Source organism: Tetrahymena thermophila (assembly GCF_000189635.1).
Source record: "Tetrahymena thermophila SB210 genomic scaffold scf_8254803, whole genome shotgun sequence".
Taxonomy (NCBI): domain Eukaryota; phylum Ciliophora; class Oligohymenophorea; order Hymenostomatida; family Tetrahymenidae; genus Tetrahymena; species Tetrahymena thermophila.
The window spans coordinates 1510637-1531506 of record NW_002476559.1 but is presented as its reverse complement, the minus strand read 5'-3'; the positions used below and the strand labels follow the sequence as shown (position 1 = coordinate 1531506).

The following is a 20870-nucleotide window of genomic DNA, read 5'->3' as shown; positions in this document are numbered from 1 at the left end:
AATTTTTAATTTTTTTATTTTGCAATTTCAGTTAATAATTAATTTATTAGATAAAGTGGCGATAATGAATATAATTTTTTGAATTGCAAAAACTTTTCTAGATTTAACTTGCCTCAAAAAAATTTAATCAAATAAAAACTCAAAATATGCCTGAAATTTTTTTATTTAAAGTAAACAATTTGTTTAAAATAATTAAAAGCAAAAATAAAGTAAATTAAAAAATTTATTTCCCTCTGATTTTAAATAGATCAATTTTTCTTTTACCAAAAAATCCAACAGACTATTAAAGCATGATCTATTTAAACAAAAACTGATTAAAGCCAAAAATTGCTCTGAAAAGCAATATCTATTATTTTATTTACTTATAGTTTTTTTATTTCTTATTTTATATAAATAAATAAAATTTTCTGATAATATTATTGATTTGAAATTAATTTATATTGTTTTGCCTTTTTTAATTTCTTTAAAATACATGAATTTTATATTAAATTATTTGATTGATCATAATAGTGACTGACTTTGAATTTAAGTATAATTAATCCTTATTTAAGAAGGAGATATAAAAAAATATAAAGTAAAAAGTAATCTTTATTTTCTAATCAGCTATAGAAATAATAAATAATAAGTAAATGTTTCAAAATAAATCAATTTTTAGACGAGTTTTTTAAATAAATTTAAATATTTTGATAGTAAGCTGCTAGCTAAGCTATTAAGGTATACTATGGTTTACATCATCACCTATTTCAAGCAAGTCTTAACTTAACATTTGTTAAGGTAATACAGGTGTTACCTTATAGTAATGCTTAGAGCCACCATTCTAGAATTGCTGCGTGATTTTTAGCGTCTAATGTGGGTTACAATTTTCTTGCCTAAATTATCAAAACTATGAAGTCAATCTGTACAGTTTTCCTGCCAAAATTTAGGTTTAATAAATGTATATTCAGAGTAAAACATAGAACTTATGGGTCGCTGATGCAAACAACCTTTATCTTTTTTAGATTTAAAATCCACTTTTAAGTTAAGTTGTTAATAAATCTCAGATTCCAAAGCAGAATTCAGGTGCCACTAATAGTTTTTTTTATTACTAAGGTATAAATAGGCTATTTTTAGTCAATAAATTAGCAGTAGATGTTTATGACATTTAGAATACTGATCAAATTAAATTTATTTTCACTATCCCTGCTTAAGCTAGAACTTCTATGATAGAAATTGATTTCAGTATTAATATTATATTCCTTGCTGATAGTAGCTTGCGCCTACTTTAATTTAATAATATATAAGATTATTAAGATTCAAATAAATAACTACTTTTTGCTGATAAATGTTCAATAACCCTTTCATAGGCTCCAATTCTAAATAAAATAGTAAATAGTTAATATTTATTAGTTTAAAGTAGTGAGTAAGTCATATCTGGAGTAGACTTATCTGCATTCTTATAATCTGGAAATTGTAATGACCTAAAAATGACGCAATTATTCTCAGGGATAGACACATACTTATAATCAATAGTTTCTTAAGATAACAAGTATATATTGATTAATATCAAATATTTGTACATATAGATAGTGTAGATTAACTATAATCCGTTAAGTGCTTAACTTTTTTAATAAATCAATATAATAAATTATTTATATTAGTTTATGATATCTAAGACAAGTGATTTGCTTTATGTTTCAACAGAAGATGATATTTAAATTTATTAAATCCAAGAAACAAATTACAATTAAATTCTACCCTCAGTTGTGAACATTCCCCAAATAATAGTTTATGATAAATTTATAAGTGCTTTGTAATACGCCTATAGCTGTTAATACACTCCATATAAGAATTATCTTTTGTCTGCCAAAGGAACAGAAGGAGTCTACATCTTTTAAGAAGATCCCAATAGCCATACTTTGCTTTAAGTTTAGAATATAAATCCCCCCAACTTTACCACTAATCTCAAATTAGCTAAGATATTTAATAATGACAATAATTTAGTTATTGGAAGAGATAATCACCTTTATTTCTACGATATATCGAACATCAACAATCCTTAATAAATTTCCACTTTATCTATATCTACAGGAAATTAAATTCGTTCTGCCTACATCACTAAGGATCTAAAAAAAATTATTGTTGCAGGGGATTCTCAAGGAGTTGTCATTGTGGATATTTCTAATTTATCTGCGCCATAGATAATTGCTTCTAAATATTAAGATTTACCTATTAGTTCTAAATGCTAAGATTTAAGTATGGATGCAACTGAGAAATACATTTATGCATCATACAATGGTTAAGGATTAGTCATTTATGATGTCCATAATTATACAAACCCTGTTATTCTATCTTATATTACTACTTATGGAGGACAAAATGTAATTATTATTTTATTAAATTTATTTACATTTAGTTTTATTACTTCAAAAATAACCTATTATTTTAAAATCAAGAATTTTTTTTTCTACTTTGTCTAATTCAAATAACAAAATTTACAATTACTGTTAAGTTAAAATTAGTAAATAAAAAGTTATTTAATAAAAGCTAAAAAAGTATATTAACAAATTTAATAGACAGATACTTATCTTATTTTCAAAAATAATTAATTAATTTTTTAATTGAGCCAGCTTTTTGGCTTTGATGAATTTATAAGTAAATATTAAGTATATCAAACCCTCAAAAAAAATGAATAATACTTCATTTTTATTTAAGAAAGAACTTATGTTTAATTATTCAGAAAATTCCAAATTTTTATAATATCACTTTATATATACAAATATATTACCCTTGACAAAAAGATTGGACAATGAAAGATATTTAATAACTATATCAAATCCAAATGATATCACACTTCCTTCATATAATATAAATTTCTTTATGATAAATATAATTTTTAATTTTAAGCACATTGCATAACTACACTATTTTTATATCAATCAAAAAATCATGATTTGCATAAGCTATTGATCAATTTACAAGAGGTGTATTCGTTGGGCTTAACCTTTCTGGAAGAGCAAAAAAAGAAATCAAAAAATAAAATTTATTGCTGTAGACTGTCATTGGATCGAATTAAGTAATAATGGTAAAACGTAGGAAAAGAGCATGCAAAGTAATATGGGAACTCAGGAAGAAAAAAAGAAATTAATTAATAGTCTAAATAATAATTATAGATTTGTTTCATTGTAAGATATTTTTCAAGATAAGATGGTCTATTAAAATAAAAGGTATGTCATTTTAAAAATTAAGTGTATTTAATTTTCTGGATATGTTTTTTTTAGATACATTTTAACTAATTAAAGCTAAAGAAAATTTTAAACTAAAAAAATAAATAAGTAAGTTAATAAGATTCAAATCAAATAATTTTCAATGAACTACAATATATAGGATTTTAAAACAAATACTTAGTAATATAGGGGAATTTATTTATTTATTTATTTATTTGTTAATCTAGATTTAAATTGAATTAGTTTTCAACTATCGCGATAAAGCTATTTTAGTTAATACTGAGTTTCAAAATCTTTGCATAGATTTACAAGTTTTTTTTTATTATACTTGGTCATTCTTTTTAGATTAATAAAATAAACACCGTCTTTATTTTCAAAACGTTATTTTTTACATATCTTGTAGAATTAGAAGATATGATTTTGTAGTTAATATGTTATTTGTTAAAACTTATTGCTATTAGGTATTTGCTTTTATGCAAAAATTAGCAGCTTATTAGTATTAAGAGTCAATTCAATTTTTACTTATTCAACTTTAGCAGGAATTTCAATAATTACTGTAAGCAACAATTCATCTTTGGAGGGGATTAAATCGTAATTCACTTCAGATATAGCTTTCTTTTGAAGTTTATAATTGTAGTTTTTGACTTCCTAAAACTTATATAACTCTTCATCCAGAATTAAATCGTTTTCATTTTGAATAAATAATTTTATAATTTAATCGCTATCAGGAATAATTTCTAAATTGTTTTAAATTTCTTAATTGCTTTAAATTTCTTAATGTTTTTAAATTTCTTAATTGCCTTAAATTTATTAATTGCTTTAAATATCTTAATTGCTGGAAAATTCATACGATTTGTCTTGATCTTTCTACTTTAAGAACTACTCTTCTTAGCCTTACCCAATCATTTAGCGCTAAGTATCAGTTTCCTTCTAGGAGATTCGAACATAAAATGTATAATATTAATTTAAGAATTCCTAAATTCTATCATAGAGAGAGTATCCATCAATAAACACTTCTTCAAAAATTATCCTCCTTATTTTATTGATAGGAAAATCGAAATATTTTTCTTTTTCTTATAGATGTTCATTACCTACAATAAAATGAGATACATTTTTGCACTCTTAATCTTTGAAGTATTAATTGTTTTCCTAATATATTTCAGTTAATTTAAAGAAGCCTTGGATTTTTTCTGAATATTACTCAATTTACTTTTCATCATACTTTGTAAGTAAATGGATGATAATTAGTTATTTTTAATCATTTATTTGTTTGCTTAACAAAAAGTCCTATTTTAGTTTCATTATCAAATTTTACTCTTGCTCAGTAACTTCATTTACAATTAAGATTTAGATGTCGCTAATATTTGAAATCAAGTCAATTAAGAAATTTTGAATCATTAAGCGATTTTGTATTTCTTTTTCATCGAAATGTAATGATTGATTGTTTTCACTTCTTTTATAGCAAGTAATTGGTTATCCCATTTTTTTAGTGTTAAGAAATAGGGAACTTTGTTTTTTGTTAACTTCGTGATTATAGATGAAGAGGTCATTTTCATTGTTTTTTTGTTTAGTGATATTCTTTTTTAAAATCTAGCTTAGGATTTAGGATGAACCTTTTGAGTATGACAATAAGCTTACTGTTTTTTTTTACATGCCTTCTTCATATTAATAGTTGAAAAAGTCTTTGATTTTTGGTTTATCCATAAAGAGATCAGATAAGTTTATTTATTGGTTGTAAGAAACAGTCTAAAATTCTTTGATGCTTTATGGTCCTCGAGATACCACTTAAAGTTGATTCTAGAATCTTTCCTTTTCTTCTGTGATTAATTTAATTCTTTCTTACTATTAGATTACTTGTTAGTTTAATTCTTGGCATTCTCTAGAAATTCTATCTAATGCCTATTAAAGTTTATCATTTTAACTTTATGTATCATGACATTTTTATTCAAGTTATTTATATTCTGATGATTTTAATTCTACTTACTCAATACTATTATCATTTTGACTTTTTAGTTTTGAGTTTTCTTTCTCAATTTCTGATAAAGTTTTTTTGGTATCTTCTAATTATGTCTGCAGATCGTTAAATTCTTAATTTACTTTTTCTAATTCTGCATTTAAATTATCATATTAGTCTTATTAGTTTTTCTAAATTTGCTTATTTTTCTCAATCAGAGTATTTTTTTCAGATTTTGCAACTTCTAATTCTTTTTAAACGATAATCAGAATTTTCTTTTCATCCAAGAACTCTTTTGTAAAATTAGCAATTCTCTCTTTTTCTGATAAGAGTTAGTTATTAAGATTGTCAATTTAGTTATTAAGAGTTTTCTTTTAGTCTTCTGTTTGCTTTTCAAGATGATTTACTTTCTCTTTTTATTGTTCAAGTTCAGTATTAAGGTTAGTAATTTAGTTAGTTAGAGTTTTCTTTTCTTCTTAAGATTTCTTTGTCAGACTCTCTACTTTACCTTTCTCAGTAGTTAAATTTTTTTTTTCTGATTCCAATTAAGTAGTAAGATCTTTTACCTTGTTTTTTTCTTGTGTTAATTGATTATTTAGAGAGTTAATTTAATTGTTTAAATTTGTTTTTTCTGTTGTAAATTTTTAATTGTCTTCAGTAAGCTTTTTTTAGAGGTCAACCTTCTCTGCATTTAGTGAATCTATTTATTTATTTAGCAATGCTTTTTACTCTTCCATTCTTTTCTTTTTTTTATATTTATTCATTTTATTTTGTTTTGATTAATTAATAATTAAATTTAATTAAAATACTCAAAAATATAAAGAGATATTTTAGATTATTAGGAACATATTTAATAAAAATTAGAATATTAAGTAGATATTTAATAATAATTTAGAATATTAATAAGATATTTAATAAAAAATTAGAATATTTAGAGCATTTTTTAAAAGTAGAATAGAAAAAAAAGAGCATATATATTTAATAATAATTTAGAATATTCTTCAAAATTATTAATTTTGATTAAATAAATATTTATTTAAATATATTATTTTATTCTATTCTAAAATATTCTAATTTATATATAAAAGAATTTAACTTAAAAACTTAAATTTATTTGCTTTCAAAAATTCTGGTGGAACTTCAAATGATGAATTTTTAAAAATATTTATTTATTTGTTTGTTTGTATGTATGTATGTATGTATGTATGTATGTATGTATGTATGTATGTATGTATGTATGTATGTATGTATGTATTATTTTACTGAATTAAAACTCATTTAATCCTTAAAACAATGTATTAAATAGAATTATTAATATTGAAAATAAACTCAAAGAGTATAGGAAAATTTCAATTTTTAATTAAAAAAAAATATTTATTTTAATATATTATTTTATTCTATTTTAAAATGATCTAATTCATTTATAAGACAATTTAACTTAAATTTATTTGCTTTGAAAAATTATGATGGAACTTCAAATAATGAATTTCAAAAAAATATTAATTTAAATATATTCACATAATAAATTGTAAAATATTCTAAAAATTTCATAGAATTTTTAGTTAATTTATTGTTATAATTGTGCAAAAATTATATTAGCAATATTTAAGATAATCTAATTCATATATAAATAAGAATTTTTAACTTAAATAGTAACTTAAAAATTTTAATTTATTTGCTATGGAAAATTATGATGAAACTTCATATAATTAATTTTTAAAAAATATTTATTTGTATGTATGTATTATTTTCCTGAATTAAAACGTATTAAATAAAATTATTAATATAGAATATAAACTCAAAGAGTATAGGAAAATTTGAATTTTTTATTAAAAAACAATATTAATTTAAATATATTACTTTATTCAATTCTAAAATAACCTAATTCTTTGATAAAAGAATTTAACTTAAAAACTTAAATTTATTAGCTTTGAAAAATTATGATAAAACTTTAAATAATGAATTTTTTAAAATATTTATTTAAATATTATAAAATTTAAAATATTCTAAAAATTTCATAGAATTTTTAGTTATCTTTGTAATTAGTTAGTTATCCTTGTTTACCATTAATTTATTTTTAAACCCAAAAGCAATAAAATGAGATAGATATTAATTAATATTTAAAAATAAATGAAAATGCTAGGTAGGGAGGGGTGTAAATATATGAGAAAAAAAATATTTAAAAATAAATTTAATCAATATTATAAAATTATTGTTATTTCCATGCTTTTTTAATCTTTAAATGTCCCTCTTTACCCTCATCTTTTGATAATTTTAATTAATTAATTTTAAAATAAATAATAAAAAACTAAATTACAAAATAATAAAATAAATGGATATGTACTGTTTACCAGCAATAGACATTTTTTTTAAATATTAAAGGACTATCTATATATGAGAATATATTTGTTTATTATATTTTATCAATCTATCTTTTATTGAGTCTTCAACAATTAAAATCAAACTAGTTTAGCTAATAAAAAGATTCAATGTTCCTACATAATTAGGCAAGTTTAGATTACTTATACTTTTCTAATCTTTTTAGAGTGATAATATAAACACCATCTTTATTTTCAAAATGTTTTTCTTTAAATAGTTCGTAGTACTCGAAAATATGATTTTGAAGTTAATACATTATTTACTAACACTTACTACTATTGGGTATTGATTTTTAGGCAAAAATTAGCAGCTTATTAGTATTGACACTCAATTCAATTTCTACTTATTAGACTTTAGCAGGAATTTCGATTTTTACTTAAAGCTATTATTCATCATTCGAGAGATTTAGATTGTAATTTACTTCTGTTATAGTTTTCTTTTGAAGTTTATAATTGTAATTTTTGACTTCCAAAAAATCATATAATTCATCATTCAGAATCAAATCGTTTTCACTTTGAATAAATAATTTCATTTAATCCCTTTCACAAATGTTATGTTAATCATTATATTTTGAATTAAATATTTTTTGATTTATATCATTTTATTGTGAGCATTATTACCCCTACTATTTGCTCTTGGTAAAATTTTATTTATGAGAGATTTGAACATAGAAGGTGTAATATTTGTTTAAGAATTCCTAAATTCTATCATAAATAGAGTATCCATCAATGATCATTTCTTCGAAAATGATCGACTTTATTTTATTGATTGGAAAAGTAAAGTACTTTTCTTTTTCCTATAGATATTCATTACCTATGATAAAATGAGATATACTTTTATAATCTTGATCTTTGAAGTACTTATAGTTTTACTGTTGTTTTTCAGTTAGTTTAAAGAAACCTTGGATTTTTTGAGAATATTCTTCAAGCTATTCTTCATTATACTCTGTAAGTAAATGAATGACAATAAGTTATTTATCATCCTTAACATACTTATTTTGCAAAAAATCTGATTTAAGTCTTGCTATCAAATTTTATTCTTGCTCAGTAACTTCATTTACTACAAGGATTTAGACATCACTTATATTTGACACCAAATCAATTAAGAAATTTTGAATCATTTATTGATTTTTTTTTTCTTATTCATCAAAATATTTATTTTTAGTTAATTATTATGAGTTATTGTTTTCATTTTTTTTATAGCAAGTAATTGGTAATCCCATTTTTTTAGTGTTAAGAAATCGCGAACTTAGATATTCATTAACTTTGTGATTATGGATGAATAAGTTATTGTCATTATTTTTTTTTTTTGTAATATTCTTTTCTAATATTTAGCTTAGGATGTAGGATGATCCTTTTTAGTATGATAATAAGCTTACTGTTATGTCTTACATGCTTTCTTCATATTAAAAGCTGAAAAAATCTTAGATTTTTGGTTTATCCATAAAGAGATGGGTTAAGTTTATTTACTAGTCGTAAGAAGTAATTTAGAATTGTTAGATGCTTTGTCGTTCTCCAGATACTACCTAAAGTTGATTCTATAATAATTGCTTTTATTCTGTTATTCCTTGAATTTATTCTTACAATTCTATGATTTCTTATTTAAACTCATTTTGTTTTCTTAAAAAATCATCTAATGTGGATTAAAGTTATTTATTTTAACTTTATTCATCATTATAATTTTGTTAAAGGTGCTAATAACTCTACTATTTTTTCTTTAATGCATTTATGATTTTTGTTTATTTTTATTTTAGGAATAAGATTTCTTCATTATAATTTAATAATTATTTATCAGCTAAATTTAATTTTTCATTTTTTTCTTTTAGATTCTATGTCATCTCCTATAATTATTTCTTTAATTCTTCATTTAAATGTTTCAACTGATTTATTAAGTGAACTTATTATTCTTCTGTTTTTTTATTTTTCTCAAGAATGGTATTTTTTTCAGATTTTACAACTTCTAATTCCTATTGAGTTGTTTACAGAGTTTACTTTAGATTTGTCTTTTTATCCTTAAATTCTTTCGTCATATTAACGACTTTCTCTTATTCTAACACAAGTAGTTTATTTACTTGAGTAATTTATTCATTAAGAGCTATTATTTAGTCTTCTGATTACTTTGTCAGATTACTTACTTTCACTTTTTCTAACATGAGTAGCTCATTTGCTTTAGAAATCTAATCAGTGAAAGTTTTTTTTTAGTCTTCAGATTGCTTTGTCAAATTACTTACTTTCTCTTTTTCTAATATGAGTAGGTTATCAGCCTTAGTAATTTACTCAGTCAAAGTTTTTTTTTAGTCTTCAGATTGCTTTATTAGATTGCTCACTTTCTCTTTTTCTAACTTGAGTAGCTCATTTGTTTTAGAAATTTACTCAGTGAGAGTTTTTTTTTAGTCTTCGGATTGTTTTTTCATATTGCTTGCTTTTTCTTTTTCTAGCACGAGTAGATTATTTATATTAATAATTTACTCATTGAGAGTCTTTATTTAGTCTTCAGATTGCTTTTTAAGATTGTTTGTTTTCTCTTATTGTTGAGATAATTAAGATTTAAGGTTTTCAATTTAATCAGTTAGATTTGTGCATATTCTTTTTTCTGCTGTTAGCTATTAATTTAGCTTACTGTAATCTGTCTATAATTCAGTAATAAGAAATTCATATTATTATTCTAAATATTATTCGTAGTTAATCTTATTTGCTTGTTGATTCATTTGGGGTTCTTTGGTAAACTTTTTTTAGATCTCTAGATTTAAAGTCTAGTCTGTATTTGAGATCTAATTTTTTTTGTTTCTCTAGTTGATTTATTAGTTGGTTATTTTATTTTGATTATTTAATGATAAAATTTAATTAAATACCTCTAAATATATAGAACCATTTTAGAATATTCAACATATATTTCATAATAGCTGGTATTATTTTTATTAATGTTATTATTCTTATTATTATTCTAATATTTTTAAATATTCTAATATCAGATAAAAATTATCATTCATTTGAAATTTTAAAACTTAATAAATTTATTTTTTTTTCTCTCTCTCTCTATGTATTACTTATTTTATATTTTTTTAAATGTAGCTAAAGAGATGATATAAAAGTATAAAAATAAACATCTCTTAGTCTAAGTAGCAATTGTTTTAATATTTCTATTACTAAATTGAAAAGATATTAATTCTAATATTTAAAAGAGGAAATCCTCTATTTCTTCCTAATTTATATTCTGTCTATAAAAATAATTATAAATATCCTATCATATTAGAATCATTAAATTTTACACAGCCTAATATACATACAGAGCCAGATTCTCCCCACTGATTGCGATAAATCTTAAGAATAGAATGAGAAATTGAAGAATACCAATTAGCCTCTTCTTCAAGATTCACAGATTGGTACTTAATTATGTAGTAATATCTGAAAACATTCTATATAACTATTTATACAAGAGTATATTGTTCTCTCTAATCAGGAAAAGAGTTTATAATTTAATAAAAATTTAGAATTTAATGATTTACCCCTAATCTAAGTTGTAAAATATTCTAAATCTAAAAATATAAAAGAATTTTTATTTATCTTAGGTACTTGATCTTAAGGTGCAGATATTAAATTAGCAGAAAAAAAAATTTCATGATCTCAAAAAAAACAATTTTTATTCAAAATTTAAATCAATACTAATCAGTGATCTTAATGATGACTTCTTAGCAATAATATTTTATCTTTGCTGATAACGATTTTCATAAAGTATTTTAAGCTTAATATAAATAAAATATTAGTAAGATTTAATATCTATGAGCAAGCTATTTTTTTCAAATTATTGGTAAGAAAAATTATTTTATAAAATTTATCGATAAATTTCTTTTTTTAGATTCTCGATTATAAAAAAAAATTTTTAGAATTATTGATAAATTAAATTAAAAAAATTAATAAGTAAGTTAATAAGATTCAAATCAAATAATTTTCAATGAACTACAATATATAGGATATTAAAAACAAATACTTAGTAATATAAGGGAATTTATTTATTTATTTATTCATTTGTTAATCTATATATAAATTGAATAAGTTTTCAACTATTGTGATAAAGCTATTTTAGTTAATACTAAGTTTCAAAATCTTTACATAGATTTACAAGTTTTTTTTTATTATACTTGGTCATTCTTTTTAGATTAATAAAATAAACACCATCTTTATTTTCAAAAGGTTTTTTTTTGCATATCTGGTAGAATTAGAAGATATGATTTTGTAGTTAATATGTTATTTGTTAAAACTTATTGCTGTTAGGTATTTGCTTTTATGCAAAAATTAGCAGCTTATTAGTATTAAGAGTCAATTCAATTTTTACTTATTCAACTTTAGCAGGAATTTCAATAATTACTGTAATCAACAATTCATCTTTGGAGGGGATTAAATCGTAATTCACTTCAGATATAGCTTTCTTTTGAAGTTTATAATTGTAGTTTTTGACTTCCTAAAACTTATATAACTCTTCATCCAGAATTAAATCGTTTTCATTTTGAATAAATAATTTTATAATTTAATCGCTATCAGGAATAATTTCTAAATTGTTTTAAATTTCTTAATTGCTTTAAATTTCTTAATGTTTTTAAATTTCTTAATTGCCTTAAATTTATTAATTGCTTTAAATATCTTAATTGCTGGAAAATTCATACGATTTGTCTTGATCTTTCTACTTTAAGAACTACTCTTCTTAGCCTTACCCAATCATTTAGCGCTAAGTATCAGTTTCCTTCTAGGAGATTCGAACATAAAATGTATAATATTAATTTAAGAATTCCTAAATTCTATCATAGAGAGAGTATCCATCAATAAACACTTCTTCAAAAATTATCCTCCTTATTTTATTGATAGGAAAATCGAAATATTTTTCTTTTTCTTATAGATGTTCATTACCTACAATAAAATGAGATACATTTTTGCACTCTTAATCTTTGAAGTATTAATTGTTTTCCTAATATATTTCAGTTAATTTAAAGAAGCCTTGGATTTTTTCTGAATATTACTCAATTTACTTTTCATCATACTTTGTAAGTAAATGGATGATAATTAGTTATTTTTAATCATTTATTTGTTTGCTTAACAAAAAGTCCTATTTTAGTTTCATTATCAAATTTTACTCTTGCTCAGTAACTTCATTTACAATTAAGATTTAGATGTCGCTAATATTTGAAATCAAGTCAATTAAGAAATTTTGAATCATTAAGCGATTTTGTATTTCTTTTTCATCGAAATGTAATGATTGATTGTTTTCACTTCTTTTATAGCAAGTAATTGGTTATCCCATTTTTTTAGTGTTAAGAAATAGGGAACTTTGTTTTTTGTTAACTTCGTGATTATAGATGAAGAGGTCATTTTCATTGTTTTTTTGTTTAGTGATATTCTTTTTTAAAATCTAGCTTAGGATTTAGGATGAACCTTTTGAGTATGACAATAAGCTTACTGTTTTTTTTTACATGCCTTCTTCATATTAAAATTTGAAAAAATCTTTGATTTTTGGTTTATCCATAAAGAGATCAGATAAGTTTATTTACTGGTTATAAGAAACAGTCTAAAATTCTTTGATACTTTATGGTCCTCGAGATACCACTTAAAGTTGATTCTAGAATCTTTCGTTTTCTTCTATGATTAATTTAATTCTTTCTTACTATTAAATGACTTATTATTTAAATTCTTGGGATTATCTAGACAAATCATCTAATGACTATTAAAGTTTATCATTTTAACTTTATGTATCATGACATTTTTATTTAAGTTGTTTATATTTTGATGATTTTAATTTTATTGATTCGAGAATTTTATCTTTCTAACTGTTTAAATTTTAGTTTTCTTTTTTTATTTCTGATAAAGTTTTATTGGCAGCATCTAATAACTCATCTTTTTGTTTAAGTTAATTCTACATCTCCTTTTGCAGATTGTTAAATTCTTATTTTTCTTTTTTTAATTCTGCATTTAAATTATCATATTAGTCTTATTAGTTTTTCTAAAATTGTTTATTTTTCTCAATCAGAGTATTTTTTTCAGATTTTACAACTTCCAATTCTTTTTGAACTGAAAACAGAGTTTTCTTTTCATCCAAGGCCTCTTAATTCAAATTATCAATTTTTTCTTTTTCTTACACCAGTTAGTTGTTTAGACTATTAATTTAGTTATTAAGAGCTTTCTTTTAGTCTTCTAATTGCTTAGTCAAATTATTTACTTTCTCTTTTTATTGTGCAAGTTCAGCATTAAGGTTAGTAATTTAGTTAGTTAGAATTTTCTTTTCTTCTTCAGATTTCTTTGTCAGAGAGTTTACTTTACCTTTCTCAGTAGTTAAATTTTTTTTTTCTGATTCCAATTAAGTGGTAAGATCTTTTACCTTGTTTTTTTCTTGTGTTAATTGACTATTTAGAGAGTTAATTTAATTGTTTAAATTGGTTTTTTCAATTGTAAACTTTTAGGTGTCTTCAAGCTTTTTTTAGAGGTTAGCATTCTCTGCATTTAGTGAATCTATTTTTTTATTTAGTGATTCTCTTAAATCTTCTATTTTATTCATTAGGTTGTTATTTTATTTAATTTTGATTAATTAATAATTAAATTTAATTAAAATGCTTCGAAATATAAAGAGATATTTTAGATTATTTGGCAAATATTTAATAAAAAATTAGAATATTAAGTAAATATTTAATAAAAATTTAGAATATTAAGAAGATATTTAATAAAAAATTAGAATATTAAGATGATATTTAATAAAAAATTAGAATATTTAGAATATATTTAAAAATAGAATAGAAAAAAAGAACATATTTATTAATTTTTATTAAAAAATACTATTTAAAATAATTTATTTTATTCTATTCTAAAATAATCTAATTCGTAGAAAAAAGTAACTTAAAGTTTAAATTTATTTGCTTTGGAAAATTATGATGAAATCAAATAATGAATTGTTTAAAAATATTTATTTATTTTTATGTATGTATTTATTTATTATTTTACTGACATAAAACACATTCAAATCCTTAAAACATATTAAATAAAATAATTAATATAGAATATAAGCTCAAAGAATATAGGAAAATTTAAATTTTTCATTAAAAAACAATATTTATTTAAATATATTATTCTATTTATTCTAAAATAATCTAATTCATCTATAAAAGAATTTAACTTATAAAATTAAATTTATTTGGTTTGAAATATTCTGATGGAACTTCAAATAATAAATTTTTAAAAAATATTTATTTAAGTATATTATTTTACTAAATTAAAACTCATTCTAATCCTTAAATTCTATTAAATTTAATTAGAATATAAATAAACTCAATGAGAAAAGGAAAATTTCAATTTTTTATTTATTAACAATATTTATTTAAATATATTATTTTATTCTATTAAAATAATCAAATTCATATATAAAAGAATTTAACTTAAAAACTTAAATTTATTAGCTTTGAAAAATTCTGATATTTATCCTTAAATTCTTTAATTATGTTAACAACTTTCTCTTATCCTGACACAAGTAGTTTATTTACTTTATTTAGTCTTCGGATTGTTTTGTCGGATTTCTTACTTTCTCTTTTTTTAATTTGATTAGCTTAATTGCTTTAAAAATTAACTCAGTGTGAATTTTTTTTTATCCTTCTGATTCTTTTGTCATATTGCTTACTTTTTCTATTTCTAGCACGGGTAGTTTATTTACATTAGTAATTTACTCATTGAGAATCTTTATTTAGTTATCGGATTGCTTTCTAATATTGTTTATTTTCTCTTATTGTTGAGCTTATATTAAGATTTAAGGTTTTCAATTTAATCAGTTAGTTTTTTTAGTATTCTAAATATTAGGTTAGATTTGTAAATTTTATTTTCTCTGTTGTTAGCTATTAATTTAGATTACTCTTTTCTGTCTCTAATTCAATAGTAAAATCCTTTATTTTCTTATTTTAGAGTCTTAGTTGAGCTTTTAACAAATAAAATTATACTTCGTAGTTAATCTGATCTTCTTGCTGCTTCATTTGGGTTTATTTGGTTAACTTTTTTTAGATATTTGCCTCTCTAGATTTAAAGTGTGGATTCGAGATATAATTTTTTTGTTTCTTCTATTTGATTTATTAGTTGGTTATTTTATTTTGATTATATAATTAAATACTTCTAAATATATAGAATCATTTTAGAATATTCAACTAATATTAAATAATTGCTGATACTATTTTTACTATTATTATTATTCTAACATTTTCAAATATTCTAACATCAGATAAAAATTAATTGTCAGTTTATCAATCATTGAAATTTTAAAACTTAATAAATTCATTTTTTATGTAAGTCTGTCTGTATTACTTATTTTTTTAAAATGTAGCTAAAGAGATGATCAATAATTTAAATAAAAGAATAAAAATAAGCATCTCTTAGCCTAAGCAGCAATTGTTTTAATATTTCTATTACTAAATTATAAAGATATTCTAATATTACAGAGATAGATTCTCCCCGCTTATTGCCTTATTGCGATAAATCTTAAGAATAGAATGAGAAATTGAGCTATACCAATTAGCCTCTTCTTCAAGATTCACATATTGACATTTAATTATGTAGCAATATCTGAAAACATTCTATTTAACATAATAAACAAGAGTATATTTTTCTCCCTAATGAGGAAAAGATTTTATAATGAAATAAAAATTTAGAATTTAATGATTTGCCCTTATCTAAGTTGCAAAATATTCTAAATCTAAAAATATAAAAGAATCTTTATTTATTTTAGGTACTTCATCTTAAGGTGCAAATATTATATAAGCAGAAAAAAAAATTTCATGTGCTCAAAAATAATAATTTTTAATACAGATTTCATTAACTAAATCAAAGGACAAATAATAAAAAACAAAAAAATACATTAATAGTAAAGAGCTATCTATCTATCTATATATGAGAATATATTTGTTTATTTATTTATAAATTTATTTATCAATCTTTTATCTATTGAGAACTGTTAAAATCAAATTAGTTTAGCTAAAACTAATATTCAAAGTTCTTGCATAATTGGGCAAGTTTTTATTAACTATACTTTTCTATTCTTTTTAGACAGACAATATAAGCACCATCTTTATTTTAAAAAGGTTGTTCTTTAAATATTTCGTAGTATTAGAAGATATGATTTTGTAGTTAATATATTATTTTCTAAAACTTATTACTATTAGGTATTAACTTTTAGGCAAAAATTAGCAGCTTATTAGTATTGACACACAATTCAATTTTCGCTTATTCGACTTTAGCAGGAATTTCGATAATTACTAAGAGCTATTATTAATCGTTGGAGACTTCTAGTCTGTAATTTACTTCAGTTATGGTTTTCTATTGAAGTTTATAATTGTAATTTTTGACTTCCAAAAAATCATATAATTCTTCATTCAGAATTAGATTGTTATCTTTTCTTATAAACAGTTCCTTAATTTAATTGTTTTCACAAATGTTATCTTAATCATTCTAATTTGAACTCATCATTATTTAATTTCTGTCATTTTTTAATAAAGGTTATTATTCCAGATATTGACGCTTGATATCATCTTAGTTATCGATTTGAACATAAAAGGAGTAATATTTGTTTAAGAATTCTTAAATTCTATCATAAATAGAGTATCCATCAATGAACATTTCTTCGAAAATCATCTACTTTATTTTATAGATTGGAAAAGTAAAATACTTTTCTTTTTCTTGTAGATATTCATTACCTATGACAAAATGAGATATATTTTTATAATCTTGATCTTTGAAGTACTTATTGTTTTAGTGATATTTTTCAGTTAATTTAAAGAAACCTTGAATATTTTGAGAATATTCCTCAATTTGTTCTTCATCATACTATGTAAGTAAATGGATGATAATAAGTTATTTATCATTTTTTGCATACTTGTTTTGCAAAAAATCTGATTTAAGTTTCATTATCAAATTTTATTCTTGCTCAGTAACTTCATTTACAACAAGGATTTAGACGTCACTTATATTTGACACCAGATCAATTAAGAAACTTTGGATCATTTGTTGATTTTATATTTCTTATTAATCAAAATACTAATGTTTCATTTTTAATGATTAGTTATTGTGTTCATTTTTTTTATAGCAAGTAATTGGTTATCCCATTTTTTTAGTGTTGAGAAACAGCGAACTTTGCAATTCGTTAACTTTGTGATTATGGATGAATATGCTATTGTCATTATTTTTTTATTTAGTGATATTCTTTTCTAAGATTTAGCTTAGGATGTAGGATGATCCTTTTGAGTATGATAATAAGCTTACTGTTACATTTTACTCACTTTCTTCATATTAAAAGTTGAAAAAATCTTTGATTTATGGTTTTTTCTTAAAGAGATCGGTTAAGTTTAATTGCTAGTCGTAAGAAGTAGTTTAAAATTGTTAGATACTTTGCGGTTCTTTAGATACTACTTAAAGTTGATTCTAGAATCTTTTGTTTTCTTCAGTGAGTGCTTGAATTCGTTCTTAAAATTGGATGATTTCTTGTTTAAATTAATTTTATTATCTTAAAGAATCATCTAATGTGGATTAAAGTTTTTTATTTTAGCTTTATCCATCATTAAATTTTTATTCAAGATTAAAATAAATCTACTTTTTTTTTTTTATAGATTTGATGATTTTTTCTTTTTGCAGTTTTAGATTTAAGATCTCTTATTCTTATTCTGATAGTTTTTTATTAGCTAAATCTAAACCCTCAATTTTTTCTTGTAGATTTTATTTCATCTCAGATAATTATTTATTTAATTCTTCAATTGAATTTTTCATGGTTTTATTTTCAGATTTTAGAACTTCTAATTCTTTTTGAGTTTTTTACACAGTTTAGTTTAGACTTTTCTTTTCATCCTCAAACCCGTTTTTCAACTTAACTTAATTATCTTTTTCTAATGCGAGTAGGTTATTTGCGTTAGTAATTTACTCGGTGAGAGTTTTGTTTTAGTCTTCAGATACCTTTGTTTTCTCTTTTTGCTGAGCTAATTCAGATTTAAGATTGTTAGTTTAATCAGTTAATTCTTTCCTTAAGTCATCAAGCTATTTAGTTAAATTTGTATTTTTATCTTTCTCTGTTGTTAGTTATTAATTAAGATTTTTCTTATCTGTCTCTAATTAGGTAGTAAGGTTACTTACTTTGTTTTTTTCTTGTGATAGTTGACAATTTAAAGTGCTAACTTAATTGTTTAAATTTTATTTATCAGCATTACTCTAAGTTAGCTTTTGGGTTTCTTCGGCAAGCTTTTTTTCAAGATTTTTCTTCTGTTGAGTTAAATCCACTATTTGAGTTTCTAGAATTTCACTGTCTTCCATTTTATTAATTAGGTAGAAATTTTAGTTTGATTAATTAATTATAAAATTTAATTAAAATACCTCTAAATATAAAGAACAATAATAGAATATTCAGCATATAATTAATAATATCAATTATTATTAATATTCTAATAAATTTTATGACATCATTTGATAAGAATTGTCACTTTATAATTCATTTAAAAGTTTAAAAATGAAAAAACTTCCATTTTTCTCTGTATGTAATACTTTTTGTATTTTCTTTAAAAATGTAACTAAATAAAGTATTTATTTATCTCCCAAACACTCAATAATACAGTTAATTATTTATTGAAAAATATTTAAATAAAAGTATAAAAAGAAATATCACTTTGTTTTAGCAGCAACTATTTTAATATTTCTATTACTTTAATGTAAAGTTATTAATATTCTAAAAAAAATATTTAAAATTTATCAAATAAATAAATAAAACATCAACAAAAATTGTGAATTAAAATTTAAATAAATACATTATTTAAACAAATTCTTTTATTCTATTCTAAAACATGCTGATTCATAAAAGAATTTTTAAAAATTATTAATATTCTAATAAATATTCTAAAATCAGATAAGATTTGTCAGTTTATAATTCATTTCATTTGAAATTAAAAATTTAATAAACTTCCTTTTTTCTGTCTATATTATTAATTTTATTATTTTGTTTAAAGTAGCTAAAGAAAGTATTTATTTATCTTTCAATCACTCACTCAGTAATACATACAATTAATTAAAGGAAAATTATTTAAATAAAAGTATAAAATCAAACATCACATAAAGATATTATAAAATTCGAAATATAATGTTTTATGTTTATTAAACTAAACATAAACTTAAAAAAATTGTGAATTAAATTGTAAAATAAATATATTTATTTAAACAAATTCTTTTATTCTATTCTAAAATATTCTAATTAATTCTTAAAGAATAATAGAATTTTTAAGCTTAAATAGCAACTTAAAAAGATTAATTTGCTATCCATAAATAGTAGAATAAACTAAAATATATTCTAATAGTTAAAACATTGTAGTATTTTTATTCTTGAATACTAACTTAAATTGTTGATTGAGGCCAAGACAGACTTGCTTGCTTATTAGACTTTGAAAATAAATAAAATTCATATATAATTTCAAATTATTATTAATATATTCTTTTACTAAATTGTAAAATATTCTAAATCTAAAAACAAATTAGAATTTTTATTTATCTTAGGTACTTGATCTTAAGATGCAAATATTATTACTGTAAAATTTCATTAACTCGCAACCAGCAAATTCAAAAAAATTTTGATTTAATGATATTAAAAATATCTAAAGATATTTCATTTAAAACTTTAAAAAAAATATAATTATTTTATTTTGAATAAAATTAAAAAATTATTAGCTTAAATAAAATTAATCATATCCAACATCAAGAACAAAAAAAGATCATTGTTAATAAAATCAAATTTTCATTATTGCTAAGAAAATCAAAAATAAAATTATTAATATAAAAAAATTTGTTTATCTTATCAACAAAATGATTGTTAGTTATAAAAAAAATTATCAAAATATATTGTTATTCTCTGATAATTATTTCTCTAGTAAGAGATAAATATTTTGTAGATTAATATCTGCATTTGAAAGCTCTTTTATTTGGTAATTCAAAAATTTTATTAAATAAAAAATGTTTTAATAAATTATTTTTATGATATTAAATATAAATAATATTTTCTACAGTTCGACTTTATTGTTTAGTATATCAAAAATAGGTAAGTTGATTGTTTTAATTAGAATGATCGATCATACATAAATTCTATTTATAAAAATTAAGCTTTATTATTTTTATATAGGACTAAGGATTATTATATTTCTATTGTATGAGAATGAATTAAAAACAATAAAAGCTTACTAATATTTATTATTTTTATTATAAGCTTATTATTAATCAAAAGAATTTTATGTATGTTAAAATAACTTAATTAGTAAATTAATTTCAATCAATCTAGCAAGTTAATCAATAAATCTCTAA

At 21.3% G+C, this 20870-nt stretch overlaps 5 protein-coding genes across 5 annotated transcripts; 1 reads left to right on the top strand and 4 right to left on the bottom strand. All coding sequences in view use genetic code 6, as the record gives it.

Moving 5' to 3' along the window:
- Window positions 1-932: 932 nt before the first annotated feature.
- TTHERM_000013649 (hypothetical protein) lies at window positions 933-2789 on the top strand (the record flags this gene model as incomplete). The annotated part of the gene is made up of 3 exons (XM_012795684.1): window positions 933-1364; window positions 1638-2357; window positions 2778-2789. 3 exons carry the CDS (start codon window positions 933-935, stop codon window positions 2787-2789), a joined length of 1164 nt encoding a protein of 387 aa, XP_012651138.1.
- Window positions 2790-3449: 660 nt separating this feature from the next.
- TTHERM_00013640 (hypothetical protein) lies at window positions 3450-5894 on the bottom strand (the record flags this gene model as incomplete). The annotated part of the gene is made up of 1 exon (XM_001008343.2): window positions 3450-5894. One exon carries the CDS (start codon window positions 5892-5894, stop codon window positions 3450-3452), a length of 2445 nt encoding a protein of 814 aa, XP_001008343.2.
- Window positions 5895-7603: 1709 nt separating this feature from the next.
- Window positions 7604-10243, bottom strand: TTHERM_00013630 (hypothetical protein; the record flags this gene model as incomplete). The annotated part of the gene is made up of 1 exon (XM_001008342.2): window positions 7604-10243. One exon carries the CDS (start codon window positions 10241-10243, stop codon window positions 7604-7606), a length of 2640 nt encoding a protein of 879 aa, XP_001008342.2.
- Window positions 10244-12740: 2497 nt separating this feature from the next.
- TTHERM_000013629 (hypothetical protein) lies at window positions 12741-13505 on the bottom strand (the record flags this gene model as incomplete). Its single annotated transcript, XM_012795683.1, has 1 exon — window positions 12741-13505. One exon carries the CDS (start codon window positions 13503-13505, stop codon window positions 12741-12743), a length of 765 nt encoding a protein of 254 aa, XP_012651137.1.
- Window positions 13506-16478: 2973 nt separating this feature from the next.
- TTHERM_00013620 (hypothetical protein) lies at window positions 16479-18875 on the bottom strand (the record flags this gene model as incomplete). The annotated part of the gene is made up of 1 exon (XM_001008341.2): window positions 16479-18875. The coding sequence occupies exon 1, from the start codon at window positions 18843-18845 to the stop codon at window positions 16479-16481; it is 2367 nt and encodes a 788-aa protein (XP_001008341.1). The 5' UTR covers window positions 18846-18875.
- Window positions 18876-20870: the final 1995 nt, after the last annotated feature.